This window comes from Trichosurus vulpecula, chromosome 4 (assembly GCF_011100635.1).
Source record: "Trichosurus vulpecula isolate mTriVul1 chromosome 4, mTriVul1.pri, whole genome shotgun sequence".
Taxonomy (NCBI): domain Eukaryota; kingdom Metazoa; phylum Chordata; class Mammalia; order Diprotodontia; family Phalangeridae; genus Trichosurus; species Trichosurus vulpecula.
This window is the reverse complement of record NC_050576.1, coordinates 440,648,566-440,664,507: the sequence shown is the minus strand read 5'-3', so window position 1 is coordinate 440,664,507 and position 15,942 is coordinate 440,648,566. Positions and strand designations below refer to the sequence as shown.

The 15,942-nt window shown below is 53.0% G+C and overlaps 1 protein-coding gene across 1 annotated transcript in view; it reads left to right on the top strand.

Annotated features, from left to right (window-relative positions):
• Positions 1-15,942, top strand: part of ATP2A3 (ATPase sarcoplasmic/endoplasmic reticulum Ca2+ transporting 3) — a 96,878-nt gene that overhangs the window by 14,618 nt on the left and 66,318 nt on the right. The window contains exons 2-3 of the mRNA XM_036754319.1: positions 10,037-10,054; positions 11,003-11,085. Of these exons, the coding sequence (XP_036610214.1) occupies positions 10,037-10,054; positions 11,003-11,085 (101 nt within the window). The remainder of the gene's footprint in view (positions 1-10,036; positions 10,055-11,002; positions 11,086-15,942) is intronic.

Here is a 15,942-nt window from a genome sequence, read left to right as displayed (position 1 = left end):
TGGGCTCTATGCTCACGGTGTGAGGGTCATGTTCCCTTTGTCACACACATGCATGCAAACAGACACACTTATGCACGCACATGTGCATGTGTGTTGGTGCAGTGGCGGCACACTGGGTTTGTCCTGTTCTTCATTCATGTAGAAGGCTCCATCCAGCCTTGGACACACTTTCTATGGCTTAGATTTTGGGAACAAGTCATGATATGAGGCCCCGGGCTCAGCGTGTCTCCTCTCTACACTCAGGCCAGCACCTTGGACAAGGCTCAAGGCTGTGGAGGTCAATGGTCTGGCCATAGAGAGTTGGCTGAAAGGCAGATGACCGCTTTGGGATCCAAGCTGGTCTCAGCAGAGACCAAGGATGCGAGGCCTCCTAGGGACAAATACCAAGCTCTGCTCTCAGATCCCCCAAAGCAGATGCCCAAATACTGGCTACGTGAGTGAATGGATGAACTCACTTATTGAAAAAGCACGTATTTGGCTCCCACAGGGTCCTGCTGCCCACAGTGTTCAGAGTCAAGTTATGGTCTCTGCCCTCTTGCTAGGGGGGATGAGACACCCAAGTGAAGTTTAAGTGATTACCGTGGGCCAAGCCCTGTGCTGAGCGCTGGGAAAACCCACGCAAGCAGGAGGACGGAGAGCCCCTGCCCTCAGGGGGCTGCCATTCCAATGGGCAAGGCAGCTGAATCCTCTGTGCCTTCCCAGCTTTGCCCCCATTCCTATTGAGGGCAGAGCCCAGGAGGCAGGGGATGGACTAGGTGACCTCTTAAGACCACCAGAGCCTGAGAGCCATCACATCTAATTCAGACCTCCCGCCACCAAAGTGGTACCCAGCCTCCACTCAAAGACCTCCAGGGATGCAGAACTCACTGCCTTCCCAGCTGATCCATTCCTTTTGGGGATGGCTCTGATCCTTAGGGAACATTTCTACATCCTGAGCCTAAATCTGCCTCTGTCCATTCCCTTCCCTGCTGCTTCTGGTGCACCCCAAGCTAAACAAAGCTGATCCTTCTTCCCAAAACAGTCCTGCAGATGCTTGAGGATGGCCACCATGTTCCCTGCTGAGTCCTCTCTTCTTCATGGGAGCATCTCCATTGCCTTCATATGGCATGGTCTTCACTTCTCTTGCCTGGTCGCCTTCTGCTGGATTATCGATGTCCCTTCTAAGTGGTGGCTCCCAGCACTGAGCACATCCCCTCGGAGGGGTCTGAGCAGGGCAGAGGGCAGCTGCTTTATCACCGACTTCCCCTTCCTGGAAGCTGGGCCTCCCACAATGCCACTATAGTGCATACTGAGCTTGTAGTCCACTAGGGCCCCAAGATCTTCCTCAGATGAGCTGCTGTCTGGCCATGCCACCCTCAGCTTGTAGTAGATGTTGATTTTGGGAACCTGAGTGGAACTCAGCATTCGGACCTCCTTCACTCATTAGGTTTGTCCCATCATTCTCACCTACTGAGGCCCTTTTGGATCCTGACTCAGCCAGGCAGTAAATCGCTCCCAGTTGTGTGTCATCTGAAGATTTGTTAAGGGTGCTGCCTGTACCTCTCTCCACTTCATTGGTGAAAAGTGCTGAGCTGCACAGGGCGAAGCGACCACGTCCCCCAAGCCTCACTTTCCTCGCCTGTAAAATGCTGGACAGCACCACTCCAAGTGCCTCCCCCACAGCTCTATTGTGAGGCTCATTTCAGGCATCAGATATAACCTTAAAGTGGGAGCTGAACAGAAGCCATGGGTGTTCTTTCCTGGTCCCTCTCCACCAAAAATTATCTTGGGCCTTTGCTCCATGTATGCAGTTGTACGCACGTCTTGCCTCTTCCATAGAGCGGGAGCCCTCTGACAGGCCTGTGTTCATTTTTGTTTGTCTCCCCAGTCCCCAGCACAGTTCCTGGCACACAGCAGGGGCTTAATAAAGGCTGATTCCTCGATTGATGGATCATTATCTCCCAACCCACATCTCTCATAAGCGAGGATAGCATGAGAGACTGCATCAAATGCCTTGGTCAAATTGAGATACGCTGAACCAGCCTGCAGCATTTTCCTGATACACCGGCTTAGTGACCCTGTCGGAAAGAGCAGTGACCTTCGCTGGGCAGGGCCTGCTCCTGGTGAAGGCAGGCTACATCTTGGTGGTCACTGCTTCCCTTTCTAAATGCTCACCAACCATCTCTTTAATAATACGGCTTAGAATTTGTCTGGAATTGAAGCCAACCTTTCTGGTCTGTCATTTACAAGGCCTATTCTCTTCCCTCTTTTGAAAGTCAGATCCACAGCTGTCCTTCCTTCTCTCTGTTTCCCACTGTGAATGAATGAGTAAGTGAATGAATGGATGGATGAACAAGCTTTCACTTAGCCTCACAATGTGCCAGGCTTAGTGCTAAGTACTGAGGACACAAATACAGAAGCAACACCACCCTACCCTCAAGGAGCTTCCATTCAAATAGGAGAAAACAGCAAATACATGGGAGAGGCAACCAGGGTGGGATGAAGTGAGTGGGGCCGTGGGCAGTCTGGCGATGTCCTCTCATCAGAAACATTGGGATGGTGAGCTTGCAATTAGATCCAGGTTGGGCAGGCTGATCTCATGTCATTTGGATCCAGTGAATTCTTGGGGAATGGTGGGCAGAAGTGAGAAGAAGGACCTTGGAGTCTGGAGCCCTGTCAGGCGGGGAAGTGGGAGGCACAGAGACATTCCCAGGACAAGAGGTAGAAAGGGGAAGGGGCACCCTGGGTCCATGGTGTCAGGAGACTGTCCTGGTCTGGGCCAGAGCCGGAGATCTGCTGGGGCTCCCAGTGGCAGGGCATCTCACAGGGATTCCACGATGGCTTCTCAGTCTCACCAGTTGTTTCAAGGCCAATGCCTAGAACAGATCAGAACCCCCGAAGGGTAGCTTGTCCATCTTTCCTTCTCTCCTTGTGCTCCAGCTTCCTGGGGACCCTTTCAGTCACTTAAACTCAGGATCTTGGAATTGGGAGGGGATATCAGAGGCCACTGCTGCACCCAGGAAACCCCACTGGAGTGTTCCTGATGAGTGGGTGTCCAGCCCTTGGTGAATGCTATAGAAGCCAAGCAAGGAGGGAGCTTCTGGCTCTTCTCTGCTCTAGCTGGTTTTTTATCATCCTCTCCCCTGAGACATAGTCCTAGACTTTCTTTGAGCTACCTCAAGCCTGGAGCCATCTTGCTTTGTGCCCCAATTCCTCCAGCCCCTTCTCCAACAGCTCATTTCCACACCTGCCTTCCAGGAAAGGGACCTGCCAATGCCCATGACTCCCTTCCTGTCCCTTTGACTTTCCAGCCCCAAACCCCTCTCCTTGGTCACTACTCCCCCGTCTGTTCTGTTCACCACTGGGGGAGTGTCCTTGGGACTGAGCTTTTGTATTTGTATCCCTAGTGCTTCTCAGTGTCTGGAGCATAGTAGGTACTTAGTCAATGCTCTCCCTCTTTCTTTCTTTGTTTGCTTCCTTCCTTCTTCCTTCTCTCCTTGCTTCCTTCCTTCCCTCCCTCCTTCCTTCCTTCCTTCCTTCCTTCCTTCCTTCCTTCCTTCCTTCCTTCCTTCCTTCCCATCTTTACAAAATCTGGGTTGGATGAGGAATACCCTGTGCAGCCACATCAGTCTCTTTAGACACCTGGGACCTGGGGATGTTTAGCTGTCCTCTGGTGTTTGCAGGATGATGCTGTAGAAGAAAGATTAGGCTTGTGTGTTTTGCCCCAGAGGGCAGAGCTGGGGCAGGAGAAGGCTGCAGAGAAGTTAGCTCATTAGAGGACATTCTTTGAGCTGTTCAAAAGTGGGATGAGCTGCCTGTGAGGATCATGAGTTCTTGAGCTGGGGGCTGGATAACCCCTGACTAGGGATGCTGATGAAGGGCTCCCTGCCCTCTTGCGACTTGGTCTAGAATTTTGAGACCCTTTCCTCTTTGAGATTCTAGGACTAACATCTGTCCTCTTTCCATGTTCTTGTCCTTTCTGACCTTGCTGGGGACACCAGGGAGCAGGGCGCTTGGCTAATTCCATGCTAAGTGGGAACACCCCAGCAACGGTTATGCCTCTGATTCCCCTGTCTGCTGTTCTGCGACTCCTCGTAGCCTGCCTCCCAACCCCAACCCTGTGACCGCAGGCCTTTGTTCAGCGGATGCAATGACAAGCGTCTCAAAATCTTGCCCTCCCCATCCTTGCCGACCCCACAGTGGAGCCAAGAGAGGCATCTGCTTCAGCTTGACAGCTTGGCATTTGGCACTGCCATGTCTTTTCCAGAATAATTGTGAAAGAATTCGTGAAATGCGGCCATATTTGGTGCTGTCCCAAAGGAGTTTCCAGGGATACCCGAAGTTTATTTCTGGCTCAATCTGCCACCTGGAAAAGCCAGTGACTAAGGAGAGTTTGTCCTATCTTCCAATCTTGTATCATTTCACTGAGATCTTTCTTTAACAATGCCCTATGGGAAGCAGGAGACCTGGGGATGGTGGCCAGCCTGGACCATCCCCAGCAGCATATACAGGGAGCTCCCCACATTGGCAGTCACAGCCGAGAGCAGGGGACCTGTCAGCCCTGTTTGTGGCACACTCCGCAGGGGGCCCAGAAGAGGTTCACACCAGCCATCGCCGGCTTCCTCGGCTGACGGGGCTTAAGATGCTGGGGTCCTTCCTCTGGCTAATGTCCATCATCCTCTCAGCCATCACCTTATCCAGGTGACCCAACACCGATCAGCCTGCGTGTGGGATCAGCATGGATCTTGGCCATTTCTTCCCACCTCTGCCTTCGAGGTGGCCTCCTCCAGGAAAGCCTCCCTGATAGCTCCCAGCAGCAATGAACTTTCTTGCTTCTTTTCTCCTGGACTGAGGTTTTTCTGCCCTATGGAACATCTAGCCTTTCTCTCCTGCCAGGGGGCACTGCTCTGCACACAGTAGGTGTGAAGAAAGGCCTGATGAGGGAATGAATGGATGCCTTTCTCAGGTGTGAGAGCACCTGAAGTCGTTTCTAACCCTAAATTCACTTCATCCTGAAATATAGAGTGCTGGGCCTGGAGTCAGGAAGATCTGAATTCAAATTCAGCCCTAGCTACTTACTAGCTATGTGACCTTGGGCAAGTCATTTCACCTCTGTGTGCCTCGGTTTTCTAACTGTAAGATGGGAATCCTAACATAGCACCTTCCTCTCGAGATTGGCATCAGTATCACATGAGATAAAATCTGTAAAGCACCTACTATGAACCAAGCCCATAGTAGGTGCCTGATGAATGCTTGTTTCTCTCCCACAGGCTGCTACATGACTGGTAGAGAAAGTCACACCATACACAGAGGAGGGGTGTGGCCAGGGCAAGCTACCAGTGCTTTGTCACCAGGGTATCCCACACAGAGAGGCCCCTGTGACTGGTGGACACCTCCTATTGCCCCTGGTGGTATCCCTGCATGACCGCTCTCTGTGACGCGGGAGCTCTTGGTCACCAAGCCGGTTTCTGCTGCCCTCTGATGGGTTTCAGCTGTTTAGCCTTTTTGGGTACATCTGCTGCTCTCGGATACCATCTCTGGAGTGTAGTGACCAGAATGCCTCTCCTTGACAGGCCACCCACTGCTGAGGGTTCTTAGTCACCACCTGCAGAGAGGCAGCCCTGGATAAAGACTGAGCTCTTCTTTGGACCTTTCTCTTAGGACAGGCTGGAGGTCCTTAGTCTCAGACAGCTTAGGGCATGAAAAATCCTGTTAATTCTTGTTAAATTCCTGATTATGAGCCCTTCTGGGGACTCTGCCCCCACCAAATACCACTTTAGCTATCTGGGAGCTCCCTTTGATTCCAAGGTCTTACCCGCATGGCGTGCAAATGAAGCAGGGAGCAAAGATAAAAGGGGAGGTTAAGAGGTCAGAACCATCGGCCTCTCCCCCATCTCCCATCCTAGCCTTTTTTACATATGTCTGCAGCAACAAAACCCCTTCCCTCTCCTACTCTCCCTGCAGCCACGTTACTCCCCTTCACAAATTTCACAAGCCAGCTGACTTGATCTATTTTCTGTCTCCTGAACTCAGAATCCTCTCTCCCACCTCAGTGTCTTTGCATCGGCCAGTCCCTATGCCCAGATGCTGTCCCTCCTTACCTGCGCCTTTTAGAATTCCAAGGTCCAACTCAGGCACTCCCTCTTAGATAGATTCTCTCCTGAGCAGTTCCGGGAGGGGTCCCGTGTTGTCCCTCCCTCCACTGTGAACAGCTGGAAGACAGGAACTGTTCCATTTTTGTCCTTGTGACTGGTGCCGCCAGAGCCTTGGACACACTCGCGCATTTCCCCGAATTACTGAATGGGGGTTAGAAGTGGGCATGGGGGGCTGGGGACAAACCACAAATGAGCTGGAGTCCAGACTGGCTCATGGCTGAGGCTCTGTGGTCCAGCTTCAGGAAAGGCGCCCTTGCCTTGCCACGAGCATCTCAGCAAACGGCGAGGAGGTCCCCTCCTCTCCCAGGCCTCCCGACAATGCAGAAGATGCCAAGGCAGGGAGGGAGCTCAGAGAGGATCCCTTTCCTGCCCTGACTCTTGCATGTTCTTCATTACTTCATTCCTTCATTCATTTGACCAGCATTTGTTAAACACCTGCTGTGTGCTGGTTCTATGCTAGGTGCTGGGGAGACAAAGACAAAAGAAACAGTCCCTGCCCTCAAGGAGCCTATATTCCTTGGGAAGAAATAGCACAGATAAGAGAACAGTAATAAGCATTTATTAAACACCAACTGTGTGCCTGGCACTGTCCTTAGCACCTTACAGTTATTATACCATTCGGTCTCCACAATAATTCTATGAAGCAGATGGTATTATCCCCTTTTTACATTTGAGGAAATTGAGGCAGATGCCGATTAAATGACTTGGCCAAAGTCACCCAGCTGGTATCTGAGGCCAACTTAGAACTCGAGTCCAGCTGTCCTGGCTTCAGGCCCAGCCTTCTAGCACTGTTCTATCTGGGTGCTTTTGTGGAGATGATACAGATAGGGTAAATGTGAGGTAACTCAGACCCAGGAAGGTGCTGGACCTGAGCAGTGCTCTGAAGGGAGCTGAAGATTCGCAGAGGTGGTGGTGAAGGCAGGCATGAGCGACAGCCTGCGCAAAGGTGCTGAGGTGGGAGATGAAGCATCGTGAAGGAGGAAGAAGGCCAGTTTGGAGAGACGGGCTAGGCCCAGCCTGCAGAGTGCTGTGAGAGCCTACAGGAGTGTTTGTTCTTGACACCCTTGGAGTTCCTGGCATAGGGGAGTGGCCCAGTCAGACCCCATATTGGCAGCTGAATGGAGGCTGCATCGGGGAGGCAGGGAGATCCGGTCATGGAAGAGATGAGGGCCCAGGCTGGCCTGGTGCCGGCGTGAGCAGTTCCTCACGGGAACTCTAGGGCCCTTCTGCCTCTGTCCTCAGAGTGGGTCAGGTCGGGCAGCCCCTTCCTCGGATTCTGGTGCTTGGATCAAGGTGTTTGTCTCTATGTGTGATGCTTTCTGGAACCCTAGAGCTCTGTCTCACTTCCTGGTGGAATGAGCAGCAATCAGGCATAGGGGGAGGTCCCAGAATCCAGCTTTGGACCCTCCAGGCTGGTCTCCGCAGAGCCATTCAGCCCCTGGGCTCCCTGCCTTAGGGGGCTGCTTGGGTAGTAGTCGCTCAATCTGGGGGGCCGGGCCCTGTTGTCGTGCCAACCTGGGGTCTAGATTTCACGAGACAGTGGAGATGTTGAATGTACTTTTTTTTTCAATAGAGGCCTATAGCCTGATGCCATCTGTACATGTCCAATGGCGAAGGAGACACTTTGATTCAAATTCCTCTTTCGTTGAGAAGCCCTATTTCTTAGAAAAGACTATAATGGATTTAAGACTCAGCAAAACCATATTGGGCTCGACCTTCTTGAGGAACATTCCTTTCTATTTTCTATCATCTGTCCTTGCCCTGATCAGACACGTGGCAGTCCCTGTGGGCAGAGCCCACCCACACCTGCCATCTTCTTCCTCCAGTCTCTGACCCCTTGCTCCCGAAGGTTCCAGGATTGATCTGATTCATCGACTCCAAGTATCATCTTCACCGTTGACCTTTACTTTCAACAGCTGATTAAAGGAACCTGGAATTTCTGATCCATTCATTTTCCAACCATGGGGCCCTGCCTCTCTTTTTGGTCACCTTGAATTAGACAAAGTAGATGTAGCCCAGGCTCCGGTGGAGTGGTCAGCTGGACACTGGGGTCATCTCTGAGGGCCTTTTTGAGATTTGCAAGTGCTTCTGCCATCTTGGTGTAGATCTCTGTCCTTAGCAGTATGGCTCATTTCTCCTTTCCCATGAGGTCCTCAAGGTGCCCTCAGCGGCTGCAGCCACCCCTGTGGGCCAGCCCTGAGGGGTTTTCCTACTTTTCTGTCAAAGATTGTGGGAGAAGGCCTTGGTCACGATGGCTGTTTGGGTATTGTTGGTTTGGCCCTTGGAGGTCTGCCACCTGAGTTCTGTGGGATGCAGGCTTAGTGGGCCCAGCTCTCCTTCCCTCAGGATCTTCTGAGACACAGCATGGTTTTTGTTTCCTATTTGGGCGAGAGGTCCCATTTCAGGAGAAGGATGTGGGCAACCTTGGGGTCTCTGTCCTTTCCCCTTCTCCTCCTATTTCATTCAATCCAGGCTCAGAGATGGAGGGATTGCTTAGCATCATCCTTCGATGGTTGGCCACATGCTCCCAGGCAACTTGGAGCCCAGAGCATGCTTGACAAAGACGGGTCCGATGTCTTGGCCCAGAGCTGGCCAGGCCTGGTTCTCGTTCTGGTATGATGTGGTTGGCCGCGGTCCTTGATGAAGGTACTCACGTCCCACATCCGTGGCCAGTGCCCGTGCTACGTGTTGGTCTGCCCCTTCTGTGCCTTGTCATTTCCAGCGAGGTTGGGGGGAAGCCTTATCTTGGCATTTCTGACTTGTTCTGGATGGATGCCTCTTGGCCCCCAAACCTGAAGAAGAATCTCTCTCACTCAGGTCTTCTGTGTCAAGCTGGTCATTGTGACGGCTCGAGGGCAGCCAGCCCCCGACCTGGTGTCACCTCTTCTGTGTCTTTGACTGATAGGGGCAGGCGTATCATTATACTGTCAGCCCTGGTTAGGCCAGAGGCTGCTTTGTCGGCTTTCAGGGTTTGTTCCAGGTCTTCTGGGCACACGGAGGCCCTGCCATGACTCCACAGGGCATTTCCTTACTTCGTTTGCCCATGCCCACAGTGCCCAGAGTGTGGTGAGCAGCCAGGCTTTTTACTATCACGACCATCTTGTCCTCCTCTCATTCGATGGGATTTGGGTAGAAACACTCCTTGGACAAGTTGTTTCTAATGGAGCAGTTGGGGGTGACCTTTGAACAAAGGGAGGGGCATCAGGCCTGGCCTGGAGGACCCTGGTGTCCCCACCCCGGGCTCTCTTCTCCCACTGCCATGCGTTTTAAGAGCTGTTCATTCTCCAGAGCCGGAGATCATGAATATTCTAAGAACATGCATTACTATGATTCTCCTTCATAGCAGTAAATGCCCTTTCTGTGCCAGGGCGGGGGCGGGGGGGGTCATGGAGGATGGGTCAGTCGGAAGTCACTCTGTGACCCTTGTCGAGAGGAGATGCTTCTCCTTCCCAGGGCTGCTCCAAGCCCACTTCCTCCATGAAGCTGCCCGAGATCGCGCCTCCAGGGAGGATCCCCTCTTTTTGTCTTCCATAAGGAGAAGTTTATTAAGCACCTGCTCTGTGCCAGGCACTTCATTTGACCCTATGAGGCAGGGGCTATTAAGATCCCCATATTACAGATAAAGAAACTGAGACAGGGAAAAGTGAAGTGACTGACCCATGGTCCTACAGTTTGTAAACATCTGAGGTAGGATTTGAATCCAGGTCTTTCTGCTCTGTGAGTGCAGCGCCCCCGAGCAGCCCTGGTCCCTTTCTCCCAGGCTTCGGTCATAGTGATTGGGGCACAAGACTGGAAACTGCAGGAAGGCAGGACTGGCTTTGCCCTCCCTCACTGCCTTGCTCAGTAACATTCTCTTTTCTCTTTGCCGGTTTCTTTCCTGTGCCTTGGCTGAAAAACCCCAGAACTCCCAGCGGAGGAAGGTGTGTAAGTAGAGCTGAAGGTTCTCTGTGAACTCGATTGTCCATCCCTGGCCCAGTGGGAATGGGGAACCCTGCGGGGAGCATGGCCACGGGCAGGTCCTGGGGAGCCCTGGGGGGGCACTGCCAAGGGCAGGTCCTGGGGAGCCCTGGGGAGCACTGCCAAGGGCAGGTCCTGGAGAGCCCAGCCTGGGGGATTGTGGGGCTTCTCTCTGGCTTCCGTCCTCTGGCCTTGGCCTGGCCCACTCATCCTCCCCCTCCCACAGAGGGTTTGCCTGACTTGCTATGGAGAGGGGTTTTTTTCACCTCTCCAAACCTTCCTGATTGCTGCCTCAGCTGGGGTGTGGTGAGGGGTCACTGATCAGGGACGCAAGAAAGCCCTGAGCTCTGGCCAGCCTTGACCCCTCAGTCAGAGGCTGAGGGTCACTCTCTGATGAATTGCTGTGGCTCATCCTGTTCTTGGAGACCTGATGGTGAAGTGCCTCCCTCCTCTTCATAGAAAGGCGGGGTCTCTACTGTCTGCCAGTTTGGCTTCAGTGTCTTTTCATGAAGGAGGGCTGAGGGAACATGTCAGAACCAAGGGCCTCAGTGACCCTTCAGTCATAATCTGATCCCATGATCACGCCCATTCATGGAGCACTGTAAGAGACTGACAGGCACGACCTTGCAGGGTCCTCACGCCAGCCCCGGGAGGCAGGGCTAATATTAACCCCATTGTATAGGAGGGAAACTGAGGCTGACACAGGCTGACAGGGCCACACAGCTAGTGAGTGTCGGAGGCAGGTTTGGAGCTCAGCTCTTCCCGACTCTAGGTCCAGGGCTCTAACACTAGAAACAGACATCAGACGGGGGTGGGCCTGCTTCTTCCTGCTCTGAGGGAGCCCCAGGGGTGGAATCCGGAGAGAGGGGCTGTCCAGGGGGCATCTGGACTCAGGTCCCTTCTCTTTGCAGGGAAGTCCCTGTGGGAGCTGGTGCTGGAGCAGTTTGATGACCTCCTGGTGCGCATCCTCCTGCTGGCCGCCTTCGTGTCCTTCGTGAGTATGGCCAGTGCGAATGGGTCCAGGGAGGGGATGGCTGGGGAGGGGGCGGGGAGAAGGGCGCAGGGTGCATTTCCTGGGGGGCCAGAGGCACTCCTCCTAGGGCTGAGCCATGCAGGTGAGTGGCCAAGCCAAGGCACTGATTGCCCTGTCAAGCCTGCCCTGCCCCTGCTGCCTGGCCTCCCTGCCCCGCCCCCTATCCTGCCTTCCCTAGTGTTGTAGAGCGAACCCTAGACTGCTCCTGGATCCTGTTTTTGAGCTTGAGGATACTGTGTGTGAATCACGGAAGGTCGGGGTGGTCTGTAAGCCAGCCTGGGCGGACCCTCCGCCAGGTGACGGGCTCCCGGGCTCCCAAGCCTTCTGACGTCGTGCCCCCCCCCCACTGCAAACTGTCAATCAGGGGGCACTTATATGCCAGGCACTGGCAGCCACCTCTCTACTCCCCCCACCTGCTATTGGCATGGGCATCTGCCATCGTCCTGAGCCAGGCAGGAACAGTCCATTTGCCTGGGAAATGAGGGGCTCCGTGGAGAGTGGAGGAATAAGAAATCTCTGGGCAGCAGATCATGCTGAAGCCCATGTCACAGTCAAATGAGGTCGGTTAACAGGCAAAGAGATGCAAATACGCTGGCCCTACCTCTCCGTCTCCCTCCTCCCCGCTGGGCCCTGCCCCTCCCCCTCCTGCCTGCCTTCCGTGTCCCAGATCCCGCAGCCAGCCTTTAACCCTGGGGATGGGGGACGTCCCCGAGGCCCTGATCCGTTTCCCCATCTCTCTGGTCCACTGACGAAGGTCCTCGCCTTGGGGGCCCTTCTGGAGAAAGGGGTCTGGTCTTCACAAGCAGCGCCCAGGCTCCAGGCTCTCAGCTGCCCCCTTTCCCATCTCGCTCTCCCGCCTCAGCCTTTTGACCAGTCACTAAGTACATTTCCTTCTCTCCTTGCTCACAGCCACGACCCGGGCCCTCAGACCCTCTCTGGACCATGTGTCCTCCACACGGCTGTAAGGGAGGGCTTCCTCCCCTGCTCCATAGGCTCCCGGGCTCCCTACTGCCCCAGGACCAGACAAATCCTTCACGGCTGGCTCCAGCAGAGCTTTCTAACTGGCTGACACATCGCTCGCCTTCCTGCACCTTCTGATATAACCGCACTTGCTGCTGCTTCATTTTTCTCCTTCTGTTTATTAAATGCCTACCATGTGCCAGGCGCTGTGCTAAGTGCTTTACAAATAGTCTCTCATTTGATCCTCCTACTGGACATCTCCTATCTCTGTGTCTTTGCCCAGGCTGTGCCTCATGCCTGGAATGCCCTCCCTCCTCCCCTCTGCCTCTTAGAAACTTGATCTTCCTGTAAAGCTCATCAACCTTTTACTTGGAGCTCCTCCTGATCCTGATCCTGATCCTCCCTCTTCCCCTCCCGCTGGTTACTTGCCCTGAGGAATTACTTTGAATTTGGTTTTCTATGGGCCTGTTATCAGCCCCATTAGATCGTGAGCTCCTTGAGGGCAGGGACTGTCCTTCGCCTTTCTCTGTATCCCCAGGGCTTAGGACAGTGTCTGGCACGTGGCGGGTGCTTAATGAATGTTGACTGACTTCAAACTCCGCGTGGGCAGGGATTACCTCTCTTCTGTCAGCTTGCTGACAGGTTGAGCCCATGCACCCCACAGCAGGGGGTCCCCTCTCTTCCTGGGTTGGCTCTGCTCCCAGTGTTGCTCCCTGGCCTCCGGAGATACCTTGTAAGTCTGACTCTGGAGCTGTGTGTGTGTGTGTGTGTGTGTGTGTGTGTGTGTGAGAGAGAGAGAGAGAGAGAGAGACAGAGAGAGAGACAGAGAGAGAGAGAGAGAGAGAGAGAGAGAGAGAGAGAGAGAGAGAGAGAGAGAGAGGGAGAGAGAGAGAGAGACAGAGAGAGACAGAGAGAGAGAGAGAGAGAGACAGAGAGACAGAGAGACAGAGAGACAGAGAGACAGAGACAGAGAGGCAGAGAGAGACAGAGAGACAGTGACTTGTCTAAAGTCACATGGACAATAAGTAGCTGAGCTGGGGGCCCTGTCGGTCTGTGGCAGCCCTGCCAAGGAGGAAAGCAGGCCTTTTTGCCACTCAGGAAGGCTTGGCCCCCAAAGGTGTCAGGAATCAGTCATTTCTCTGGTGGGGAGGCAGAGGGCAGTGATGGACCTGGACCTGAGCCTGAGCTCCTGGGTGTGTTTTCACTGACATGACCCTTCATTGGTCTTCTAGCCCCAGCGCCTTCTCCATGGGCTTTCCCCATTTTGTAGACTCTGCTACAGTCTAGTGGAAAGAGCTCTGGATTGGGGGTCCAAAGAACTGGGTTCAAATCCTGGTTCTGCCACTTAGTATCTGTATGACCTCAGGGAAGGCACAGAACCTCATTGGAAACTTTAGTTTCTTCATCTGAAAAGTGAGGGTTTTGGACCAGGGGCCTCTGGGTTCCCTTTCAGCTTTAACCTAGTATGTAGAGTCCTGTGAAATACCATCTGAACATGTTTTAAAATGGACCCATAGCCGATTTTTTATTATTTAGTGTCTGTCTCTTGCCTCTCCAACTAGATTGTGACCTCCTTGAAGCAGGGACTGTGGCTCCCCATACTGGGTCCAACACAGAGTTGGGCATCATGATAAAGATAAGCTTGATATACTGATATAGAGGAGAGAATAGACTGGAGAGCTCCAGGAGGGCAGGCAGGAAGCCTGAAGAGAGGAGCCCTGTGTCTGTGTCCCTCTTAGGGATAATGCCTAAGAAGGGAGAGCTCTTGAGAATTGGGATACTCATTGGCTGGAGGCCATCTCGGGCCTGACTTACTAGCTACTGGGACTCTAATATGTATTTTCCATCTGGCTGTATTGAACCTCATCACAGCCTGATGCTGTGTCCATGTGAATGTGCCTGTCTGTGTCTCTGTTGGTGCCTGTCTGTCCATGGTTCTGTGCTTGTGTCTGTGACTGTCCATGGCTTTGTGTTTGCGTCTGTCTATGCATCTGTTTGTATCTGTGTCTATGTCAATGTCTGTGTCTGTATCTATGTCTGTGCTGGTCTTTGTCGATTTCCGTGCTGGTATCTATGTCTGCGTCTGTCTGTGTCAATGTCTGCGTCTGTATCTATGTCTGCATCTGTCTGTGTCAATGTCTGTGTCTGAATCTGTGTTGGTATCTATGTCAGTGTCTTTCTGTGTCAATGTTTGTCTGTATCTATGTCTGTGTCTGTATGTGTCAATGTCTATGTCTGTATCTATGTTTGTATCTGTGTCTGTGTCAATTTTGGTGTCTGTATCATCTGTATCTGTGTCCATGTGTCAGTGCCTGCCTATGTTTGTGTCTGTGTTAGTCTGTCTCTATTTTTGTCTGTGTCTCTGTCTGGCTGTACCTACTTCCATGTCTGAGTCCATGTGCATGTTTCAACCCCTCTTAATGCCAGTACCTTCCCCCTGTTAATTACTTCCTATTTATCCTATGATATATTGCTTGCTTTGTATATATTTGTTTGCATGTTGTCTCTCCGATTAGATTGCAAGCTCCTTGAGGGTGAAAACTGTCTTTTGCCTCTTTTTGTATCCTCAACACATAACACAGCACCTGGCACATTGTAGGTCATTAATAAATGTTTATTGATTGATTGATTGATGTCTGTGTCTACATCTGATGCCTGTGTCTGTGTCCATGTTTGTGTCCATGTCTGTGTCTGTGTCTGCATAGATAAAGATGTGGCTAAACTTGGAGTCATGGGACCTGGGTTTGAATCCAAGCTGTCCCTTTCGATAAGTTCTTTCTCTCTTCTGAACTTTAGCTTCCTCATCTGTTAAATGAAGGCATGGCTGACTTTTGAGGTTCCCCAGCCCCATGGTCTATGTGTTTACCTCCGTCGCCTTCTGGGACATTTATGGAAAATGCACCAGCCAGTACTGGCATCCCCTCCCCCACCTCCTGTAGTATTGTCCTTGCAAAACACCAAGGGCAAACAAAGGGATTCATGGCACGCCCTCCGCACCTGATGGCCACACCCAGCTGCCTGGCAGCCTGGCCTGGGGAGCTCTCTTCCTGTCCCTTTCCCTAACTCCACAGGCATCTGTTTGTATCCAGCCAAGGCCTGAGGTGTCCCTGAGTCTGGTCAGCCCTTACATGGTGACGGGATGGGGCAGTGGAGTCAGGACTCCCACCCTGCCTTGAATTTGTCTTCGTTGAGTTTCTCTGGGTTCTAGTTTCTCCTCCCTCCCTGCCTCTCTGTCCCTGGCCCAGCCCTGCAGTGATGGGGATAGACTTTCACCTCAGAGATTTCGCACAGCCCTAGCATTCTTGGAGCTTCCTGAAGGTCCTCCCTGGGGCCTTGGCTTCTAATCCTAGTACTCGGAGACCAGCTCCCGATGTCAGCTTCCTCCATGAAGCCCTCCCTGGCTGTTCCAAGCCCCTTCTGTGGTGGGGTTCTGGACCCCTGTGGTTCATTTGCTGTGTCCTGATGTCTCTCATAGTCTGTTCTTGTATATGTCAAGTGTCCCCTCCATCGCTGGCTGGAGGCCATCTCGGGCCTGGTTAAGCAGCTGCTGGGACTCCATTCTGTATTTTCCGTCTGGCTATATTGAACCTGTTCTGTTCTTGGGAGCCTTTTCCCCTCTCCTCTTGCTGGACAGTCTTTGGGTCCTTGTCCCTGGCCCCCAGGGGCTACCAGGCTTCCATCTCTGCTGAGCCTCTCCTAGGTATCCTGGCTAAGGCTGTGTGGGACCCAGGGCTGGGGTTTGGTGGCTGGTCTTTGCCTACTAGGAGCTACTGTGGGAGAAATCCTGGGGGGACCACTGGGGAGGCTGACACCAGGGTATGACTCACGTCAAGATCAAGCTTGGAGGATTCCAGGGCA